The 23,660-nt window shown below is 33.6% G+C and overlaps 1 protein-coding gene across 1 annotated transcript in view; it reads left to right on the forward strand.

Moving 5' to 3' along the window:
• wdr70 (WD repeat domain 70) overlaps window positions 1-23,660 on the forward strand; it is a 91,271-nt gene that overhangs the window by 34,441 nt on the left and 33,170 nt on the right. Inside the window, exon 11 of the mRNA XM_084103925.1 lies at window positions 22,567-22,666. Coding sequence (XP_083960051.1) covers window positions 22,567-22,666 — 100 coding nt within the window. The remainder of the gene's footprint in view (window positions 1-22,566; window positions 22,667-23,660) is intronic.

Below are 23,660 nucleotides of genomic sequence, written 5' to 3' on the forward strand. Positions count from 1 at the left end.
GTGCATCTATCCATCATAAAAGTGCATCTATCCATCATAAAAGTGCATCCATCCATCCATCCATGATAAGTGCATCTATCCATCATAAAAGTGCATCTGTCCATCATAAAAGTGCATCTATCCATCATAAAAGTGCATCTATCCATCATAAAAGTGCATCCATCCATCCATAAGTGCATCTATCCATCATAAAAGTGCATCCATCCATCCATAAGTGCATCTATCCATCATAAAAGTGCATCTATCCATCATAAAAGTGCATCTATCCATGATAAAAGTGCATCCGTCCATCATAAAAGTGCATCCGTCCATCATAAAAGTGCATCTATCCATCATAAAAGTGCATCCATCCATGATAAGTGCATCCATCCATGATAAGTGCATCCATCCATGATAAAAGTGCATCTATCCATCATAAAAGTGCATCTATCCATCATAAAAGTGCATCTGTCCATCATAAAAGTGCATCTGTCCATCATAAAAGTGCATCTGTCCATCATAAAAGTGCATCTATCCAAGTGCTCTCCCTTTCTTTCCAAACCGCAACAGACGCCAGTCTCCTTTCTCTGCAGAATGCGATAAATCCGCTCAACCAATCACAGCGCACCATTCCACGCATTGTAAACAGTAACGGTGGCGCTTTGAATACACCCGGCATCCTAGTTTTCCTTATCTACTTTGTACTTTTTGATCAACAAACAAACAAAAAAATTAATACATTTGACGGCATTGATGAACCTGTGGTGGATTCTGCCGTAGGGCCATCGACGTACGCCATCGAAATCTAATCATTTACGTGAGGAGATTAAGAAGATGAGGCACGCGGAAGGAAGAGAAATGCCGACTGTTGCTTGTTCTCACACGACAGCGTCAAACTTATGTCGAATGCTGACACGTGAACCCCAGGGGATCTTTTAAAAAACTTTCAATTCTTGTACTCAAAGTCAACGAAAACCGAGCAGGACCATTTTACAGCTGATCGCCGTCAAAAAATTTCAGAAGGTATTTCTTAGCGATGGCTGATTGAATGTAGCCTAGATGTTTAGTCCAGTACGTGCCTGTATATAAGATTAGTATTGACCGAGTTCAGAGGCTGTCATATGTGGATCAACTTACTTTGTTGTGTATTTTCAACAGTTTCAATATGAAAAATAACTTTTATATTGATTCAATGGATTAATTGCATTTTGAAAAAAAAAGTGTCATGAATTTATTGCATTTTTGGGAAAAAATAATCCGTTTTTATAATAAATCTTTGAAAATCTAAATCTGGATTTGAATTATTTATGTTATTATAACCTAAAGATGCTATGTGAAAGTTTGAAACAGAAAATAGTGGTTTTCATCTTGCCACTTTCTTGGTAAAGAAAACACATTTTTTACTCAAATTAATCAAAATGGATTTATTACGTTTATACTATAATATTCAGAAGTAAACAGTGTAGCTGACAGAGTGTTTATGTCAGAATGTTTATTTTTAAACCACAACCTTCTAAGTGCTTCTTTTACCGATATATTTACCGATATCTTTTGCATTTCTCATCCAAACAATGTCAAACTTGGCACTGCACTTACTCGTGCCCGTAGCGAGACACCTGTCGAGTTTGAAATCCATCGGAGTAACGGTTCGACAGAGATATGCGAATAACAGACAGGATAATTAATTCCAATTAGTCGTTAGATTAGTCGACTAATCAATAAAACAGTCGCCCAACTAATCGTTTAATTAATAATCGTTTACCCCAGCCCTAATCTATCCATCATAAAAGTGCATCTGTCCATCATAAAAGTGCATCCGTCCATCATAAAAGTGCATCTGTCCATCATAAAAGTGCATCTATCCATCATAAAGTGCATCTATCCATCATAAAAGTGCATCTATCCATCATAAACGTGCATCTATCCATCATAAAGTGCATCTATCCATCATAAAGTGCATCTATCCATCATAAAGTGCATCTATCCATCATAAAAGTGCATCCATCCATCATAAACGTGCATCCGTCCATCATAAACGTGCATCTGTCCATCATAAAAGTGCATCTGTCCATCATAAAAGTGCATCTGTCCATCATAAAAGTGCATCTGTCCATCATAAAAGTGCATCTATCCATCATAAACGTGCATCCATCCATCATAAAAGTGCATCTATCCATCATCTATCCATCATAAAAGTGCATCTGTCCATCATAAACTTGCATCTATCCATCATAAAGTGCATCTATCCATCATAAAAGTGCATCTGTCCATCATAAAAGTGCATCTGTCCATCATAAAAGTGCATCTATCCATCATAAACGTGCATCCATCCATCATAAAAGTGCATCTATCCATCATCTATCCATCATAAAAGTGCATCTGTCCATCATAAACTTGCATCTATCCATCATAAAGTGCATCTATCCATCATAAAAGTGCATCTGTCCATCATAAAAGTGCATCTATCCATCATAAAAGTGCATCTGTCATCATAAACGTGCATCCATCCATCATAAAAGTGCATCTATCCATCATAAAAGTGCATCCATCCATCATAAACGTGCATCTATCCATCATCTATCCATCATAAAAGTGCATCTATCCATCATAAAAGTGCATCCATCCATCATAAAAGTGCATCTATCCATCATCTATCCATCATAAAAGTGCATCTATCCATCATAAACTTGCATCTATCCATCATAAAGTGCATCTATCCATCATAAAAGTGCATCTGTCCATCATAAAAGTGCATCTATCCATCATAAAAGTGCATCTGTCATCATAAACGTGCATCCATCCATCATAAAAGTGCATCTATCCATCATAAAAGTGCATCCATCCATCATAAACGTGCATCTATCCATCATAAAAGTGCATCCGTCCATCATAAACGTGCATCTATCCATCATAAAAGTGCATCTGTCCATCATAAAAGTGCATCTATCCATCATAAAAGTGCATCTGTCATCATAAACGTGCATCTGTCCATCATAAAAGTGCATCTGTCCATCATAAAAGTGCATCTATCCATCATAAAAGTGCATCTATCCATCATAAACGTGCATCTGTCCATCATAAAAGTGCATCTGTCCATCATAAAAGTGCATCTGTCCATCATAAAAGTGCATCTATCCATCATAAAAGTGCATCTATCCATCATAAAAGTGCATCTATCCATCATAAAAGTGCATCTGTCATCATAAACGTGCATCTGTCCATCATAAAAGTGCATCTATCCATCATAAAAGTGCATCTATCCATCATAAACGTGCATCTATCCATCATAAAAGTGCATCTGTCCATCATAAAAGTGCATCTGTCCATCATAAAAGTGCATCTATCCATCATAAAAGTGCATCTGTCATCATAAACGTGCATCTGTCCATCATAAAAGTGCATCTATCCATCATAAAAGTGCATCTATCCATCATAAACGTGCATCTATCCATCATAAAAGTGCATCTGTCCATCATAAAAGTGCATCTATCCATCATAAAAGTGCATCTATCCATCATAAAAGTGCATCTGTCCATCATTAAAGTGCATCTGTCCATCATAAAGTGCTCCACACTGCTCTGGAGGGTTAATAAAGGCCTTCTGAAGTGAATCATTGTGTTCGTGTAAGAAAAATATCCGTCTGTCTGCCGGAAGCTAGTTATTTTACTTGATAAAGTTTTAAATATGGATATTTTTCTTACAATAACACATCGCTTCACTTCAGGAGGCCTTTATTAACCCCCGCAGAGCCTTGTGGATGCTCTTTTATCATGGATAGATGCACTTTTATGGACTTCAAAACATAAATAGCCATTAATTCCCATTATAAAGCTTGGAAGAGCCAGGACATTTTTAATATAACTCTGATTGTATTCGCCTGAAAGAAGAATGTCATATACACCTAGGATGACTTCAGGGTGAGTAAATCATGGGGTAAATTTCATCTTTGTGAGAACTATCGCTTTAATCCTTATCTTTACGCTGCATCATTAGTCTGAGTGAGACATGGGCCGCCCGGATCTGAGATGGGCAATAAAGATCTGCTGTTCAGTGTCAGGCCAGACCTAGCGTGCAGATCCCTGTACGTCTGACCGTCCCGGATGCTGGGGGTCAGAGATCATCAGAGACACTGGCCAGGTCTTCAGTGTGTGTGTGTGTGTGTGTGGAGTATTACTGCGTTTACTGCGGTTCTGGGCTGTGAATGAGCAGCGTGGGTGTCCACGGTCTCGGCTCTCGTCTGACGGGATGAATGGGGCAGGAGGGGGTGATTGAATCCGGACGCTGGTCTCATGACTGATTTGCTGGTGTTTGTTTGGTCAGGGCATCATGCGTGTGTGTGTGTGTGTGTGGTCCTCCTGAGAAGCGCTGGGACGGGTGCGAGTAAAGACACTTCGCTCGTTCTGGGAAACTATGGGAAGCTGTTACGTGTCACATCATTTAACCCTGTAAAACCTGAGTAGTAATCAATTACTAGTAGTAGTAATATATTATTTTATTTTTATTTTATTTCATTTTTTTTTATTTTTTTATTTCGATTTTCATTACATTTCATTTTATTTTTTTTATTTAATAATGTATTTTCTTTTTTATAATTAAAAACACAATTATTATTATTTTCTATATATTATTATTTATTTATTTATTTGTTATCTTTTTCATTTAATTTCTTTTCATTTATATTTTTTCATATACCGACTGTATAATCAGTTGTATTAAACTGGATTATAAATTTTTATAATAAAAAAACTATTATTATTATTTTCTAGTTTCTATTATATCTTTATTTTTATATATATATATATATATATATATATATATATATATATATATATATATATATATATATATATATATATATATATATATATATAATTTTTTAATTTTTTTTTATTTAGTATGATAAACCATTTAATGGTTATCTTGTGTTATTTTATTTTATTTATTGTTTTTTGCAGATATAAAAAAGTCATGATATAAGAGTATTATGAGGTAAATTTTGCAATTATTTGCACTGTTTATTGTTTTAAAAACAATTAATGTGAATGAATGGACCAAATTGCAAAAAATATACATAAATGGCAAGATCATCTCTAGTACTTTCAGAAGAGAACAGCAGGAAGAGAATCTGCATGGTTTATTACATAAAGAAATATTTTATTTGCTGTAAAGCTTGTAAACCTCAAATGAAGTCAGTATACAGTATAGACATTAACTGGAAGATGATGCATGTTTTGTAGGGAAAGTCTCAGTTTTTTTGTCCAGTCGTACCATTTCTATAGTTGTTGAGAATCGAGAGAGTGAGAGAGAGTGAGAGAGAGAGTGTGAGAGAGAGAGTGTGAGAGAGAGAGAGTGAGAGAGAGAGTGAGAGAGAGAGTGAGAGAGAGTGAGAGAGAGAGTGAGAGAGAGTGAGAGAGAGAGTGTGAGAGAGAGAGAGTGAGAGAGTGAGAGAGAGAGTGAGTGAGAGAGAGAGAGTGAGAGAGAGAGAGAGAGTGAGAGAGAGAGTGTGAGAGAGAGAGAGTGAGAGAGAGAGTGTGTGTGCGAGTGTGAGAGAGAGGCTTATCAATTATAGAGTGAGTGAGTGAGTGAGTGACAGAGTGAGTGAGTGAGTGACAGAGTGACAGAGTGAGTGAGTGAGTGAGTGAGTGAGTGAGTGAGTGAGTGAGTGAGTGAGTGAGTGAGTGAGTGAGTGAGTGAGTGAGTGAGTGACAGAGTGAGAGAGAGAGGCTTATCAATTATAATATAATAGTGAGTGAGAGAGAGGCTTATCAATTATAGAGCGAGTGAGTGAGTGAGTGACAGAGTGAGTGACAGAGTGAGTGACAGAGTGAGTGACAGAGTGAGAGAGAGAGGCTTATCAATTATAATATAATAGTGAGTGAGAGATAGGCTTATCAATTATAGAGTGAGTGAGTGACAGAGTGAGAGAGTGACAGAGTGAGAGAGAGAGGCTTATCAATTATAATATAATAGTGAGTGAGAGTGAGAGATAGGCTTATCAATTATAGAGTGAGTGAGTGACAGAGTGAGTGAGTGACAGAGTGAGAGAGTGACAGAGTGAGAGAGAGAGGCTTATCAATTATAATATAATAGTGAGTGAGAGTGAGAGATAGGCTTATCAATTATAATATGAGAGTGAGTGAGTGAGAGAAAGAGAGTGTGAGAGAGATAGAGAGGCTTATCAATTATAATATAATAGAGAGAGAGAGAGAGAGAGATTCACAGCTCAGTGTTTAACTGTGTTCTCTGTGCTGCTGAAGACCTTTACAAACTCCTCCTAAAGCAATTTTAAAAGATTGAGTAGGTGTAGTTAAAGTTTTAGTCCTTTCCCATGACGTGACGACTTGATGGATGTTGTTGCCACATTCTTCACAAACTTCATTCCCAACAAGCGTGGAAAGTTTACAGTCCTTGCCTGGTGAATGAGTCTCAGATCTGTTCTCCAACTCTGAATACAGCAGCATTTCTATATAATACAGCAATACATGTATTATATTATATTATATTACATGCATGTGTGTGTATTTATATATACAAAATAATTATGCACAGTACACACACACATATGATGTGAACACAAACTTTTATTTTGGATGCGATTAATCACGATTAATCATTTCACAGCCCATATTATATTATATTATATTATATTATATTATATTATATTATATTATATTATATTATATTATATTATAAATTATATTATATTATATTATATTATATTATATTATTATGCACCAATAAACATGAAACAAAAACTTTAATACTAAAATAATGATAAAATATTAAATACTATTAAATATTATATATATTAAATAAAAAATATATATTATATTATATCTATTAAAGATGAAATATTTTAAATGATATATGTGTGTGTGTGTGTATATATATATAGCACAAAAATTATAATTAATATATAGTATTATAAGGTTTACATGTCTTTATTAATATTTTATTTAAAATATTATTTGTATAGTTATACATTAAATACAAATATTTAATTTGTATATTGGTAATTTGTGTATTGCTTTATTATTTATTTATATATATGTATATATATTTTTATATATATATATATATATATATATATATATATATATATATACACACACACACACACACACACACACACACACACACACACACACACACACACTAAGATTGTTTATTATACAAAAAAAAAATTTAATAAGGAAAAACTATAAATATTATAAAATATAATAAAAAAAAATTATAATCATATATATGATATCCTGACCAAACAAACATGTCTATAAATAAAATAATAATATAAATATAACACAAATAATGCTGATAAACCATCTTGCTGTGCCGGTCACCATGTGGCGTCCAAATCTGGTGCTGAAGCGAAACCAGCCGAGGCTCTTTCTCACCGCAGGTGTTAAGCTGTTATTCAAAACACTTTTTTTTGTTCTCCTTCCTTTAATAACTTTTCTTTCTAAACAAAGCTCTAGAAAAGCAAGATGTTGAATTGGCCTGTCGCAAGCCATCAGCGTCATTAAGTCTGAGGACGAGGCTTTAATTGGTAGCAGGAATGTGAAGTTAACTCAGAGCGCGCGCGTGTGTGTGTGTGTGTGTGGACATGTTTTTCTACACCGGTGGGGACTTAAACCTGAATGCACACAGACTCATGGGGACTCGTGTCACCGTGGGGACCTAAATTGAGGTCCCCATGGGTACAAAAGCTTATAAATCATACAGAATTAGTTTTTTTGAAAATGTAAAAATGCAGAATGTCTCCTGTGATGGGTAGGTTTAGGGATAGGGGCAGTGTAAGGGGATAGAATATACAGTTTGTACAGTATAAAAACCATTACGCCTATGGAGAGTCCTCACAAAGATAGTGCACCAGACTGTGTGTGTGTGTGTGTGTGTGTGTGTGTGTGTGTGTGTGTGTGTGTGTTTCAGTGCATTAAAAGCCCATCAGGCTGGACAGGCTTCACTGGGTGTGAATGTGAATATATCAGGACACACACACACGTCTGTCTCGTGTGCACTGAGCGACACGCTTTACTCGCTTTTAAAGGAGATGTTCAGATGTTGAAGATGTTCTGTTAACCTTCACGCTCACTGTACGACGTCAGTCATCTGTACATGCGGCTTCTGACTGACCCAGTTCACGTAGAGCTTATTATATGTGCTTTTCTTCAATGCATTCACATTTTGCATTGTTTGTTTGCATTGATTTTTTTTTTTTGTGGGTCTCACGAAACATGTCAGGTCATATTTCACATAAAGAAAAAAGATTTTGCGTAGAGAACATGAAGTCTACACTCTAAAAAATGCTGTGTTGTTTCAGATATGGACAACCGCAAACATTGGGTTAAAAATGTGAGACTTCTTTTGCATTGTGACATTTGCAATTAAAAACATTTACACCCAAAACACATCTCATGCATTACCACTTGTAAAATACTTTAAAAAAAAATAAAAAAAATAAAAATATGTAAAGTATTTCCTTGAAATGTCACAGGTCAAAAAATCATAATGGTCCTAAAATAGATTTTATTTTCTATGCTTTATTTACTTATTTATTTACAAAAACATTGATTTTATTGTACAACATCTATTTATTTGATTGTCTTCCTTTATATTTATTTATACAATATGTAATTGCCTTTATGTATAAACATTTATTTATTTATGCAATATTAATTTCTTCCTTTGTGCAAAAATTTTTTTTTTTTACATTTCTTTGTTTCTTCATATTTTTAGGCAAAAAGTATTTATTTAATCATGCATGCATGCAAAATTGATGAATTAATTAGTTTTCTTTTTTTAATGTAAATTGCCTTTATGTAATATTAATTAAATTTTTCTTTATGCAATTTATTTTTTTCTTTGTGCAAAATTAATTTTTATGCACAAATGTTTTTTTTAAATAAATTTAAATTACAAAGTTTTATTCAAAATTTAATCCTGCATGCATGCAAAATTGATTAATTGATTAATTTTCTTTATGCTGAATATATATGTTAAAGTAGTTTGGGTGAAATGTGCCCTGGACCGGTTCTTGTGAGATTCACCAGTGGAGAAAGTGCAGAAAACATTTGCGTTGTGTGTGTGTGTGTGTGTGTGTGTGTGATATAGCCGGAGTGCTGCACTGTCTAATGGATTCCTGGTATTATAGCACACGTGAACTACGACACGCCACTGAACTTCCCGTCTCACAACACAGATTATGTGAAACCGATCCTGTCCAGATAGCGGCTCATGTGTGCTGCGTTCTTCAGAGACGGATCCATGTCTAGTGTTTATGGAAAAGCAATGAAATTTGCCTCCTTTATGTCGTCGCTGAAATCCATTAAGAGTTCACCAGATATGAAAATGATCTAATCACCCAAACGAGACATATTGAAATGATGTGTCACGAAGTGAACACATGCGGAGCGCGTAATGTGTCACGTGATCCAGCGTGTGAACAGATGACTCTGCCGAGCGTGCACTCGTACCTTCTGTGATTTATTACTGCTTATTCTGTCAGACTAAATATTTACCCAGCATTCCCCAGCAGCTTATAATAACAGCCCGTTCCTCGAGGGTCCGTCGCTGAATCGGTGACCGCAGCACCGGCTTTTGAGGAAGTCGATCCGCTCATAAAAATGGGATTTACTGTATAACACGGAATGTCACTGAATTTGCCAAATTTTGGATGAATAAATGAAAAGTAGGGCTGTACACTTAATCAAATGGGGATATGGACTGGTGTCTGTGAATATTCAAACACAAAAGAATTGAATTGATACTCAAACTCGTGGTGTTTTCAGCGTCTGCCGTCATAAACACATGAACTTCATGATCTCACTTCAGCACAGAAATTCAAAACTCAACTAAAACTACAACCCGCCAAAATAAAAGTTCAGTTTAACTTGAAGAAATTGTTACGGTAGAATGTACTTCTCAAAGTAACATTATTAATAATACAATCATTAAAACTTCACTTTGTTTTAACAGTATTGTGCAGCACTTTGTTTGCTAAAAAATAAAAGTTTTAATTTGATTGCATTTAAAAAAAAATTTATGCCTTCATTTGATTACACTGTTTTTGATGGTGCATTCGTATTAAATCCTAAATCAAGAAAGATTAAAACACAAAATTTCTTAAAATATTTCATAGGGGTCTTTTAATACATTTAGTTTATTAAAGTTTTAAAAAATAGACTTCTTTTTGCTTATTAAAATTTATTAAACCATTAAAAGGAAATCCAGAAATATATTTTTAAAAAAGCAATTTTGAAAAAAAAATTTTTAATTTTTTTTGGGGAGTAAAGACAATTTTATAAGGATCTTAAAATGTAATTTTTGTTATACTTTTAATAAATTGTTGTTGAATTGTACGTTTCATTATTTTAAATTAATTATACATGCTTTTTGACTACTACAATTTTATTTAATCATTAAAACAGAATCCAGAAAAATGTTATTGAAATAATAATAATAATAATAATAAACAGAAAAATTTAAAATAAAACAGAATTTGGGGGTAAAAAAAATGAAGCACATTTGAATTATACCTAAAATTTAAAATTGTTACTTTTTTTTATAAATTGGCTTTAAATTAATTTGTTTTTTGATTTCAGTCCTAATCCATGAAAAAATCCAAAAAAAGAAATAAAACGTAATCCAGAAACTTTAAAACAGAAAAACTTAATTTGAGGAAAAAAATGAGGAATTTGGGGAAAAAATGAACTGAATTCACAGGGCCCTATAAGAGAGGGCTCATGCTCAGTGTTTCATAAACCTACAAACGGTCTGTCAAATCAGCAGCACAGAACAACTATAGTTGACAGTTTATGTCAAGGTTATTTCTAGAAATGACCCAATGCTTTTAAAAATGACCCAATATTTTTGGAAAATAACCCAACATATTGACCCAATATGTGTAACCCAACGGTTGGGTTAAACAAATAACCCATGTTTTTGACTGTGCAGTTGTGTAAGTATGAGCACTTGTTAATCAGGAGGCCTGGGCTGGTTAGACCGGCACTGCTCTCTGACATCTAGAGCTCATGAACACAGAATGCAGACAGACACGATCCATGTGCCAGACCTTGATCTCATCCACAGAGATATTGGGAAGGACAGATGTGCTCCTGAGGAGAGATCCTCTGGATGATTGGACATTGATTACGGGGTCGTGACCTCGTGTCTGCTGAGGTCTTATCTTCAGTCACCTGACGTCAGCGTGTGTTTCTGAATAGATCAGCTCCGACTTTGACCGTTCTTTAACATCATGCCTTTCATATCATTTTATATAAATCAACATATTTATGTTTTTATTTTGTTTAACATTAATTGTAACCTCAAATTATATTATTATACTGTATATAATTGTACATTTTAGTAGTCTAATGCATTAAAACGCATAATATGTAAATAATTTATAAATTGCATTATTTCTTTCCATTTAAAATTGTAAGCTCATTTAAATTATATGGTTATATAATTATATAATATACTACATATATAATTACCTATAACTATATGTAGTACTATGTATATATAATATAATAATTATATATTGTATTACATATTATATTATGCACTGTTATTGTTAATGCAATTATTATTATAGTACTTACATAATGCATTAAAACTTGATACAGTACACGAAATTGGTTAAATAATAATAATAAATAATTTTACTAATTTAAATTGCATTATATCTTTCCAATTATAATCATAACCTATATTACATAACCTATATATAATACATATAATATTATTTATAGTTACATAACTACGTATAATATTTTATATAGATATAAATTAACAATAATAATACGTTTCCATATCATTAAATGTTTTCATTTTTATTTTTATTATGTATAATTATATATTTTATTGCATATTCTATTACATGTATAAAATTATAGTACTTCTCTATTTATGGTTTTAAAGTGTTAAAATACAATACTGCTTTTAAAAGCACATGGAATTGGTTGTAAACTATTCAGTATCTATTCACAGTTACACCATTAGATTATAATGCATTAAAACATGATATAAAAACACAGAATTGGGTGTAGATCATGTGTTTTTAATGCTTTATACTCTTTTAAAGGTGCAACTAATAACTATGAGTAAGTGTGCAGTAAAATGCATTGATTCATGTGTGTCTCAGACATATTAAGATGTTCGTTGTTGTTTTGTGCTCTTTGATGCACTTCCTCTGTTCATCTGTTAATCTTCCCGTAGAACAAACACACCCTGAAACTCAACACACGGAAACATCCAATCAGCCGCTCGTGTCTTCCGGGGGTCACATGTCTCGAGCTGTGAACGCCTGCATGGGTTTGGTTTCTTCCTCGGCCAGGGCTGATAAAGTCAGCACAACTGTAGCCTGGGATAGTTGCCTCTGTGTGAAACAGTTGATCCGTGATCCGTACGGATCGGCTCCCACGGTTCGGCACATGTGATTCGTGGATTAACTGCTAAATTTAACCATCATTTGGACGTGTTTTGTCTTGCCAATTTACACATTCAAACAATTTTAAACGCAGAAGAAGAGGCGAAACTCGGGACTTGCATGTTATCTGTGCGCACAACCGTACACACACACACAGAGAGAGAGAGAGAGAGAGAGTGTGTGTGTTTCAGATGGAGCTCAAACACAGAATTGATTCCTCATTTGCATTCCCTTGCTCTTGAACAGACACACACACACAATGATGTCTAAATACCCTCAATATCTCAGCGAGTATTCTCTCGGTTCTGTCATGAGTGAACAGTGGAGGAAGAAACCGGATGTTTATCAGTTCATTCGCTCTTAAAGTGACAGTAGCCTAATATTCCCGCTGTCGTCTGTCATTAATGTTAATAAAACAACAAAATACAGCTTTAGCAAAGATGAACCTATATTTAATTTCTACAGTGAACAGTGTTATTTTACATTTAGGCTTAATTATTCATTTCTGCACCTGAATACAACTGTTAGACTGTAACTTTGTTATTTAGTATTAATCTCTGCTTGTAATTTGTGTGTTTGTTCTTATTTTATTACTGACTGTTCACTTGTATTTAATAATGTTTGAGCTTTATCAGTTAGGCTAGTAGTTTTTGATGTGGTGTCGAAGAACTTCAAGTGAGCTTTAAATAATAAATGAAAAGCAAAGTAACCCCCCCCCCCCCCCCCCCCCCCCCGAATATATTTTATTGTTATTTAATTTTTTTGCTGATCCGAAAAATTATCCGATCTGTGGCTCAAAAAACTTAAATGATCTGATCTGTGAATTTTGTGATCCGTTGCATCACTAGAAACGGCCATATTTCTGCAGCTGCTCGTCAAATCTTAACAGATGATCCTATTCTTTTAATCAGAGAAATGAATCACAGAGAGCGATTACACCGAGGACTGACGTAAGCCGCTCTGAGAGAAAGCACATATCCATCTCTCGTGATCTGATTGTTTTCCTCCAGCTGCTGGTGTCACATCTGGCTGAGTTTGTTCACACTTGAACGTTCACCTCAGACGATGAAGAGCGAGAGCGGCTCCTGTTCATTATTAGCTTGAACTGTTCGTTGTTCTCGTGTCCCGAACGCTGCAGATAGAGACCGCCTGTTTTGAACATGCCATTGAGAAAAGAGTTAATGCAAAACAGTGATAACGCATTACATTAATATTATGCATTAGGTAACATGAACTAACAAAGAGTTAAAGTCCCCCTGTAGTCAATCATTTTATCCCTTAAAGCTCATCTTTGATCACCAAAATTACATATTTAAAAGTTTTTTTCCTTCATGCCTTAAAATATCTTGAATGTAACTCGACACCCTTGCCTCATTTAGTATGCGCGGTTCTATGAATATGCAAATGAGCCCCGCCTCCACTCACTCACTCAGCTCAGAGATCCACTGGTTGACGATCACACGTTGATCTGATTGGTTACAAGGTAGTTTGTGACGTCAGAAACACCAGCGATTTCAAAGCGTGTTTTTGAGGCTGTCTTTGGTTCACTGCAGTTTTAAGGAGAAAATACTCAGCAATGGAGTCGACTTATGAATTTACACATGGTTTGTCTTAAAGCATATTAAAAACACCACATAGACACATAAACAACATTAAAAGCTTGACTTTCACCACAGGGAGACTTGAAGTTTCTAAATCTCTTCTTAAGATTTGAACTTGCCAACTCAGTTCATATTGTATCAACATGGTACCTTGAAAACACACCTTGCATTCATTCCTGGAAGTTGCATATTTGTCTATGATTATATTTGCTTGCTTTGATAAGAGTTGAACTGAACAGAGATGGCAGGTGGATCTGAACTCCGCTTGCCCTCACATTTGGCTTCAGTTACAGCACATTTTCTACCTAAGAGCAAACGATCTCTTCAGTGTTGAAGAGGATCCGGTGTGTGAAATCTCCAGTGTGTGATGTCTATCATGCTGTTAGTGATGACAGATGATGGACGTTTCTCAAGCTCGCGCTGGTAATCAGGCCTGGAAACCCGAGCCGGCCTCTGAACGGGATTCTGGGACGAAGGGGCCTGGATACGTCTTGTCAACAATAATCAGGACGTTTTCTTTATGCCCTTCTTCTAGCAAGCGTGACCTCGTGTGTGTGAGTGTGTGTGTGTCTGGCGCGAGACGAACCCCAGGACTCCTCTGAACAGAAACAGGGCTGTGTTGTGCTCCTGAAACACAAGTAGGTGTCGGGCCGGATGTTTCACGCTGGGGATTTCGAGTGTGGATCTATATCCAGTTGATTTGCACTAATTGTTGATGTGTTATAGATGTCAGTTACATGTGCTGATGTTTAATGGGGTTTTCCGGTTCAGAATTCGATACTGCGGTTCTCAACATCTTTAACTCGAAGGCCCCTATAAAGGCTAAAATATTTTGTAACACTTTACTTAAAGCCTTTATATATTATGCATTATAAAAGTATTTTTAATGCATTAATTCTGAACCTTATTGCATGATCTAATGAAAAATTGTAACCACAGTTATAATATATTGTAATACTTATCTATTCATTGTTACACCTTTAGAAAGTTTAATGCATTAAAACACATGACAAACAATGAGTTTTAGATGCATCTGCAAATATTATAATGCATTTTAACTTTGGTTATAATTATTTATAAGATACAGTATAATGCATTAATTGTTGATGTGTTATAGATGTCAGTTACATGTGCTGATGTTTAATGGGGTTTTCCAGTTCAGATTTCAGGTTCTCGAGTCTTTAACTCGAAGGCCCCTATAAAGGCTAAAATATATGGTAACCCTTTACTTAAAGCCTTTATATATTATGCATTATATGCATATATATATGCACCTTAGTGCATGATCTTATGAAAAATTTTAACCAGTTATAATACATTATAATACTTATCTATTCATTGTTACACCTTTAGAAAGTTTAATGCATTAAAACACATGACAAACAATCAGTTTTAGAAGCATCTGCAAATATTATAATGCATTTTAACTTTGATTACAATTATTTATAATGAGATATAATGCATAATAACGTACATTATGAATACCTTTATAATGCATTATACATAAAGGCTTCAAGTAAAGTGTTACCATTTTTTTTCTCTCAGTATTTATGTTGAAATAATGACAAAGCTGCTTATTTTATTAACACAAACTGAGAGAGATGTTAAATTAATCAACCACAATTAATTTTGTGGCTTTGCTATGAGCTATACTTAAATAATTTATTAATCTTTATTAAAATTAGTTAATAAAAATACAATACATTTTTAGTTCATGTTAGCTCACAGATATATTTTAAACATGTATTAGTAAATGTTGAAATTAACATTAAGATTAATACACTTATTAATACACAAGTATTTTTCATTGTTAGTTCATGTTAACTAATGTTAACAAATAGAACTTATTGTAAAGTGTTACTGATTATTTTAATACATAAGATTCATTATTTTATTTTATTATTTGATTTTATTTCCCTCATCCCTCGGCCCCGTCTGAAGTTATCTAAGGCTCCTGACTGAGAAGCTCTGCTTTACTATTATTTTAGTGATTATGAAAACATGCCTTTTCCTTTACAGTAACATACAGTGATGAATCGTACAGTAACATACAGTGATGAATCGTACAGTAACATACAGTGATGAATCGTACAGTAACATACAGTGATGAATCGTACACCGTAAGACCAGAGATAGTTAATAACATCAGTTGTCTTTCAGGTTCATTGTCTTAGACACTTGACAGACGTTACGAGGAGCGCCGGGACGTCCTTCGTTTCGAGTGACACAACTTTCCCAGCCACGTCGTGATTTAATTAAGCTGGTTTGGCCCTAGTGAATGCTGGGTAATCAGCAGAGCCACGCTTCACTGGCCGCGCGAGCAGGTGGAGAAACGCTGATAAACACCCACAATTATGCAGAAGTAAATTGGTTTGGCGAAGAGCGTCGCGGCGAGGACGGTTCAGGAACACGTAATCGTGTGTGTGAAGCCGCGTTATCTGCTCGTTCCAGGTCTATGACTTCCTCTGTGAGTGTTCGAACGTACAAACACACTTCAGCTTCCCTTCTTTGACTCTGTCTCTCTGCTGATATTTCTGTTCCTCGTTTTTTTTCCCTCCGTCTCTCACTTTTGTGGGAGTGTGTGAATCGTGTCGTTCCTTCATGTCCTCAGGTCGTGTTTTGGCACTTTTTTTTGCTTCTCCATCCATAAACTGGCTATAGTTTCCATTACTCTTCATTTGTTTTAATTGAGCGGGGCTAGTTGTCACGACTCCAATGAAAACCTCTCATGGTGGGTTTATTTTTGCAAGCCAGTTTCTGTAGAGACTCAAACTGTGTTTTGCCTGCAGAAAATAAGCCCTATTGAACGTTTCCACTGTTACCAACCAGGAAAAAGAGTTCACAAATTATGTAAGTTCATTATTTACTCACCATTATGTCATTCCAAACACTATTTTTCCACAAAAAACACATGGTTTGAGGAATCGTTCATGTCTGGAGCAGAAACGCATCACATTAAACGCATACTAGAGCTGTACGATTAATCGTTAAAAGATCGTGATCTTGATTCAAACACCCATGCAATCTCTTCCTAAATGACAACGATTCGCCTGTGTCTATTAAACCTTTGACAAAATCACAGCGAAACATTCAGATCTGCGTTTGCGCTGCCGCTGATGTAGAGAGAGACGTTATCATGTATGAAACGGCTTCACAAACAGTCTTTTCAGCCACTTTTTGTGTTACAAATATTCAGATTATCACAGAAGAACTGGGATAAAAGATTATAGTTCAGAAATATATACTGAAGTCACTGTAGCGATCAAAATAGAGCAAACCACCTTTAAAAAGTAACTTGATGCTTCAAATAAGGATTGTATCAATTACATCGTTACACCACTAGGTGGCGACAAGTGACTGTTAAAAAATGTATTTGTTGCTGAATCATTCATTCAAGAGGTTTGTTCAAAAACAGTGATTCATCCAGTAATGAAACAAGTGAAGTCTTTATGAGTGAGTCATTGAATCATTCATTCAAGAGATTTGTTCAAAAACACTGATTCATCTAGTAATGAAACAAGTGAAGTCTTTATGAGTCATTGAATCTTTAATTCAAGAGAAAAGCGCTGATTCATCTAGTAATGAAACAAGTGAAGTCTTTATGAGTGAGTCATTGAATCATTCATTCAAGAGATTTGTTCAAAAACACTGATTCATCTAGTAATGAAATAAGTGAAGTCTTTATGAGTGAGTCATTGAATCATTCATTCAAGAGTTTTGTTCAAAAACACTGATTCATCCAGTAATGAAACAAGTGAAATTTTTATGAGTGAGTCATTTGATCATTCATTCAAGAGATTTGTTCAAAAACACTGATTCATCCAGTAATGAAACAAGTGAAGTCTTTATGAGTGAGTCATTGAATCATTCATTCAAGAGATTTGTTCAAAAACGCTGATTCATCCAATAATGAAACAAGTGAAGTCTTTATGAGTGAGTCATTGAATCATTCATTCAAGAGATTTGTTCAAAAACACTGATTCATCTAGTAATGAAATAAGTGAAGTCTTTATGAGTGAGTCATTGAATCATTCATTCAAGAGATTTGTTCAAAAACGCTGATTCATCCTGTAATGAAACAACTGAAGTCTTTATGAGTGAGTCATTGAATCATTCATTCAAGAGATTTGTTCAAAAACACTGATTCATTCAGTAATGAAACAAGTGAAGTCTTTATGAGTGAGTCATTGAATCATTAATTCAAGAGATTTGTTCAAAAACGCTGATTCATCCTGTAATGAAACAACTGAAGTCTTTATGAGTGAGTCATTGAATCATTCATTCAAGAGATTTGTTCAAAAACACTGATTCATCTAGTAATGAAATAAGTGAAGTCTTTATGAGTGAGTCATTGAATCATTCATTCAAGAGATTTGTTCAAAAACGCTGATTCATCCTGTAATGAAACAACTGAAGTCTTTATGAGTGAGTCATTGAATCATTCATTCAAGAGATTTGTTCAAAAACGCTGATTCATCCTGTAATGAAACAAGTGAAGTCTTTATGAGTGAGTCATTGAATCATTCATTCAAGAGATTTGTTCAAAAACGCTGATTCATCCAGTAATGAAACAAGTGAAGTCTTTATGAGTGAGTCATTGAATCATTAATTCAAGAGATTTGTTCAAAAACGCTGATTCATCCAGTAATGAAACAAGTGAAGTCTTTATGAGTGAGTCATTGAATCATTCATTCAAGAGATTTGTTCAAAAACACTGATTCATCCAGTAATGAAACAAGTGAAGTCTTTATGAGTGAGTCATTGAATCATTCATTCAAGAGATTTGTTCAAAAACGCTGATTCATCCTGTAATGAAACAACTGAAGTCTTTATGAGTGAGTCATTGAATCATTCATTCAAGAGATTTGTTCAAAAACACTGATTCATTCAGTAATGAAACAAGTGAAGTCTTTGAGTGAGTCATTGAATCATTAATTCAAGAGATTTGTTCAAAAACGCTGATTCATCCTGTAATGAAACAACTGAAGTCTTTATGAGTGAGTCATTGAATCATTCATTCAAGAGATTTGTTCAAAAACACTGATTCATCTAGTAATGAAATAAGTGAAGTCTTTATGAGTGAGTCATTGAATCATTCATTCAAGAGATTTGTTCAAAAACGCTGATTCATCCTGTAATGAAACAAGTGAAGTCTTTATGAGTGAGTCATTGAATCATTCATTCAAGAGATTTGTTCAAAAACGCTGATTCATCTAGTAATGAAACAAGTGAAGTCTTTATGAGTGAGTCATTGAATCATTCATTCAAGAGATTTGTTCAAAAGTGCTGATTCATCTAGTCATTGAATCACCCGATTTAAAAAAAATAATTCAGTTTAATTAAACATTTTTAAATAGACTGCAGCAATTGACATTTTGTCAGAACCTCTAGTAAATGACGTTATTTTGCTGAGTTGTCCGTCTGTTCAGAATCATTATCTTTATTTGAAACATAAAAATCGTTAATTCATCCATAATCGTGCAGCTCTAACACATACTTATTTAAACAATAATTAGTGGTCATTGTGAAGCATCACTGTTACTATCTCGCATACTTCTTCCTTCCGTACAAATGTTGATATATAACTCATCCCGCACTGTTTGTCGTGACAACACTGCTATGACTTTTTTTTTTTTAAATAAGCGATTGCGCGTAGAATTTCCGTCCAGAAATCCCATAGAATTAACATTGGACAGAACTTTATAATAATTAAGGCAATGATATGATGTCACAATTGAATGTTCTAGATGCTTGAAATTACATAGATGAGCACTGATAGAGAAAACAAGCATTCATGCAAGTAAACCTTTTGTTTTTGAGATATTGACCTGTGACAACTTGCCCCAGTCTCCCTGACTGATGATTGATTTATTTTCTCTTTTCATTTAAACCATCATTTCAGATACTTCTGCTTCACAGTGTAGCCTGTGTGATGTAAATGAGTTAGTGGTAATGTTCACAGAAGACAGTGTCGTGGTTTGGAAGCACTTTAGATGTTTTCGCAGCGTCAGGTTCTTTGAAGCCGTTTCTTCAGCTCCAGGTTTGTGGACTTTGGCACTCGTGTTACGAAGCAAATTCTAACCAGACCAAAACCATGAAAAAAAAAAAAAATGTCATGATGACTTGAAATAAAATAAACATTAGCTAAAATAAAAAATATATGAAAGGTTATTTTGTTTCAGCTAGTTGCCAAGGCAGCATTTCTCATTTTCATTTAGTTTAACTTGATGTACTAAAATAACTAAAAACAAAATCTTAAAGTCACCCCGTGGTGTAAATCCAGCTTTTAAAGTTGTTTATATGTCTAGTGGTGTTTTTAATGTGCTTTAAGACAAACCATGTGTAAATTCATAAGTCGACTCCATTGCTGAGTATTTTCTCCTTAAAACTGCAGTGAACCAAAGACAGTCTCAAAAACACGCTTTGAAATCGCTGGTGTTTCTGACGTCACAAACTACCTTGTAACCAATCAGATCAACGTGTGATCGTCAACCAGTGGATCTCTGAGTGAGTGAGTGGAGGCGGGGCTCATTTGCATATTCATAGAACCGCGCATACTAAATGAGGCGAGGGTGTCGAGTTACATTCAAGCTATTTTAAGGCATGAAGAATATTTTTTCAAAGAAAAACATGTAATTTTAGTGATCAAAGATTAGTTTTAAGGGATAAAACTGACTACAGGGCGACTTTAAAAAATGCTATATTGACACATTTATATATTATATCAATGATACTGACCCTGATGGATTTTCTCTTCTGGTAGAGCCAGTCAGAGGGTTTGCCTGACATTGTGAAATGAGAAATATATTTTGATGAATCATAGACGCTTTGATCATGTATTGAGTTCATATTGTGTTTCATGACCCGAGACTGTGATGTTCTGGTCAGATTGCTCTGTTCTTCATGGTTTGTGACATTGAGGACACTCAAACTGGTATTGATCAGACTAGTGGAGCTCAGAAACCTCTCGCTCGGGCTTTAAAAGCAGTGGAGTCTGTGTCAGATGCTCTCAAAGTCCTGCTGACTTCTGCTTATAGGAGAAATCTTTAATTAAGATTATATTTAATTCATGTGTGTTTTTATATATATATATATACATACATACATACATACATATATATATATATATATATATATATATATATATATATATATATATATATATATATTTGTAATTTATTTATGATTTTATTTAATCTATTTCATTTATTTTACTTGATTTATTATTTTAATTATATTTAATTCATTTTATTTTCCCCATTGAGATCCTATGACTGAATTAATTAATATATATTTTATTTCATCTGTTTATTTGATTTTATTTATATTTATTTGGTTTAATTCTATTGAACTCATTATAATTTTCCCCATTGAGATCATGTGTTTATTTATTTAATCTTTTTCATTTATTTCAATTATTTTAATTGTCTTTAATTAATTTTTCCCCATTGAGATCCTATGAGTGGATGTATTTATTTATTTATGCGTTTTTTTATCTGTTTTTCATTCATTCATTTAATTTTATTTTAATTATATAACATATTGAAATATTAAATATATTTAATTTATATTTCATCATTTTTTCCCCACATGAGTGAATTTATTTATTTATCATCTGTTTATTTCATTTGATTTATTGTAATGATATTTCATTCATTGTAATATCCCCCAATTTTTATTTGTTTAATTTATTTTCATAAGTTTTAGATTTTTTATTTATTTAAATTTTTATGATTTTATTTCATAAATGTATGAAATACATAATTATTTATTTTTTGTAGTTTGTTACAGCTCTTCACTATCCTGCTAATAAAAAAGTGACAAAAACCAATAGATTTGAAATCTATTAGTGTAGTGTGTCTGAAGTGTCTGTTCATTAGATCACACACTCTTGTGTAACTCAGGCTAAAGTCTCGGCTGAGGAGACAGGAGCTCTAGAAGAGGCTCTCCGCTTTAAAAGGTTTAGGTTTATATAGTTCTCGTTCTCAGTCCTTGTGTTGATGTTTAACATGAGAGACGGGATGAAGGATGGCGGCGCATCAGAAAGCCCTGCTCTGAGTGACACTTCCAAGAACGAAGCGGTTTCAGAGTCAAGTGTGATGTTGTTTTTCACTCGTTCTGCAGATGAAAACCTCATGGCCTGCAGACGTCGGTGTGTGAAAGGTCTTTGTGTGTATTAATGGAGCGCAGGTCTCGTTCTGAGATGTGTTGAAAGGTCCTCCTCCTAATGTACTCGATGTTTCTCTAATGAAGACTTCAGACGACGCAAACTCTGAATCAACATCCACCAATGCTATATTTTCTAAATGTCATAATCAAAATAATGTTAAAAATAATCAAACAAGTCTTCATTACTTCAATGAGCTCATTGTATCTGCATTAAATTATTACATTGTTTAAATTAATACCTTTTTAGCTAACTGTTATGTACATTTCTGAAATGCATAACTAAGACCGTTTCCTCTGATAACAGATCACTGTAAATTGTAATGTGGACTACAAATTATACACAAGTAACCGTGAACTGAATTAATGTTTAGTTGTGTTCTGCTCCAGGTCCACACTAAGTTCCACTGCCGCCAGGCTCACGCTCCCGGGTCGGACACGTCTTGCCTCTCGTTCTCCTACGACGGAGTGACTCTGGCGTCTCGAGGAGGTGAGAGTCTGAGATACTGTCTGATACTGTAGATAAGAGACGCTAGAACAGATTCTGCTGAGCTCTTTATATAATCTGAAAATACAGAGAAAACACGTTACGACAAGGAATAACGTTCTTTGGCATATATACAATGTTTATATATATGTATGTATATGTTTGTATACATGTATATGTATATGTGTATATGTATATGTGTGTGTATATATATGTGTATGTGTATATATATATATATATATATATATATATATATATATATATATATATATATATATATATATATATATATATATATATATATATATATATATATATATGTGTGTGTGTATGTATATGTTTGTATATATGTATATGTGTATATGTATATGTGTGTGTATATATATATATATATATATATATATATATATATATATATATATATATATATATATATATATATATATAAAAATTAATGTATGTGTGTGTAAATACGGAATTTAATTACACTTAAAATTTTCGCATTATAATTATTTATCTAATTGATTTAAACTTTTTTAAGTGTATTTGTTTTATTTATGAATTTTATTAATATACACTGTATACATTTTTTAAAAACATGACATATATACACACACACACACACACACACACTTTAAATTAATTTGATTAATTTGATTAATTTTATTATTTTTATATTTATCTAATTGTTTAATAATATACAGTATATATATATATTTAATATTTATATAAGTTTAAAAGTTTTTGTTTTTATATTTATATATATATATATTAAAATGTTTCATGTTATCTGGATATAATCACGCTTTGTGTTTATGTTGAGCATATTCTCACATATTCAATATATTCTTGCATTTAAAACATTTAAATTCTATTTTTAGCATTTAAAACCCACATATTGAAATTAATTTTTATTTTTAATTATTTTTCATACATTTAAAAGTGCTATCTGTAAGAATTTTCATGCATTAATCGCTTTTTTTATTGCCACTGTGTG

Source organism: Abramis brama (genome assembly GCF_963993115.1).
Source record: "Abramis brama genome assembly, chromosome: 25".
In the NCBI taxonomy this organism is placed as follows: domain Eukaryota; kingdom Metazoa; phylum Chordata; class Actinopteri; order Cypriniformes; family Leuciscidae; genus Abramis; species Abramis brama.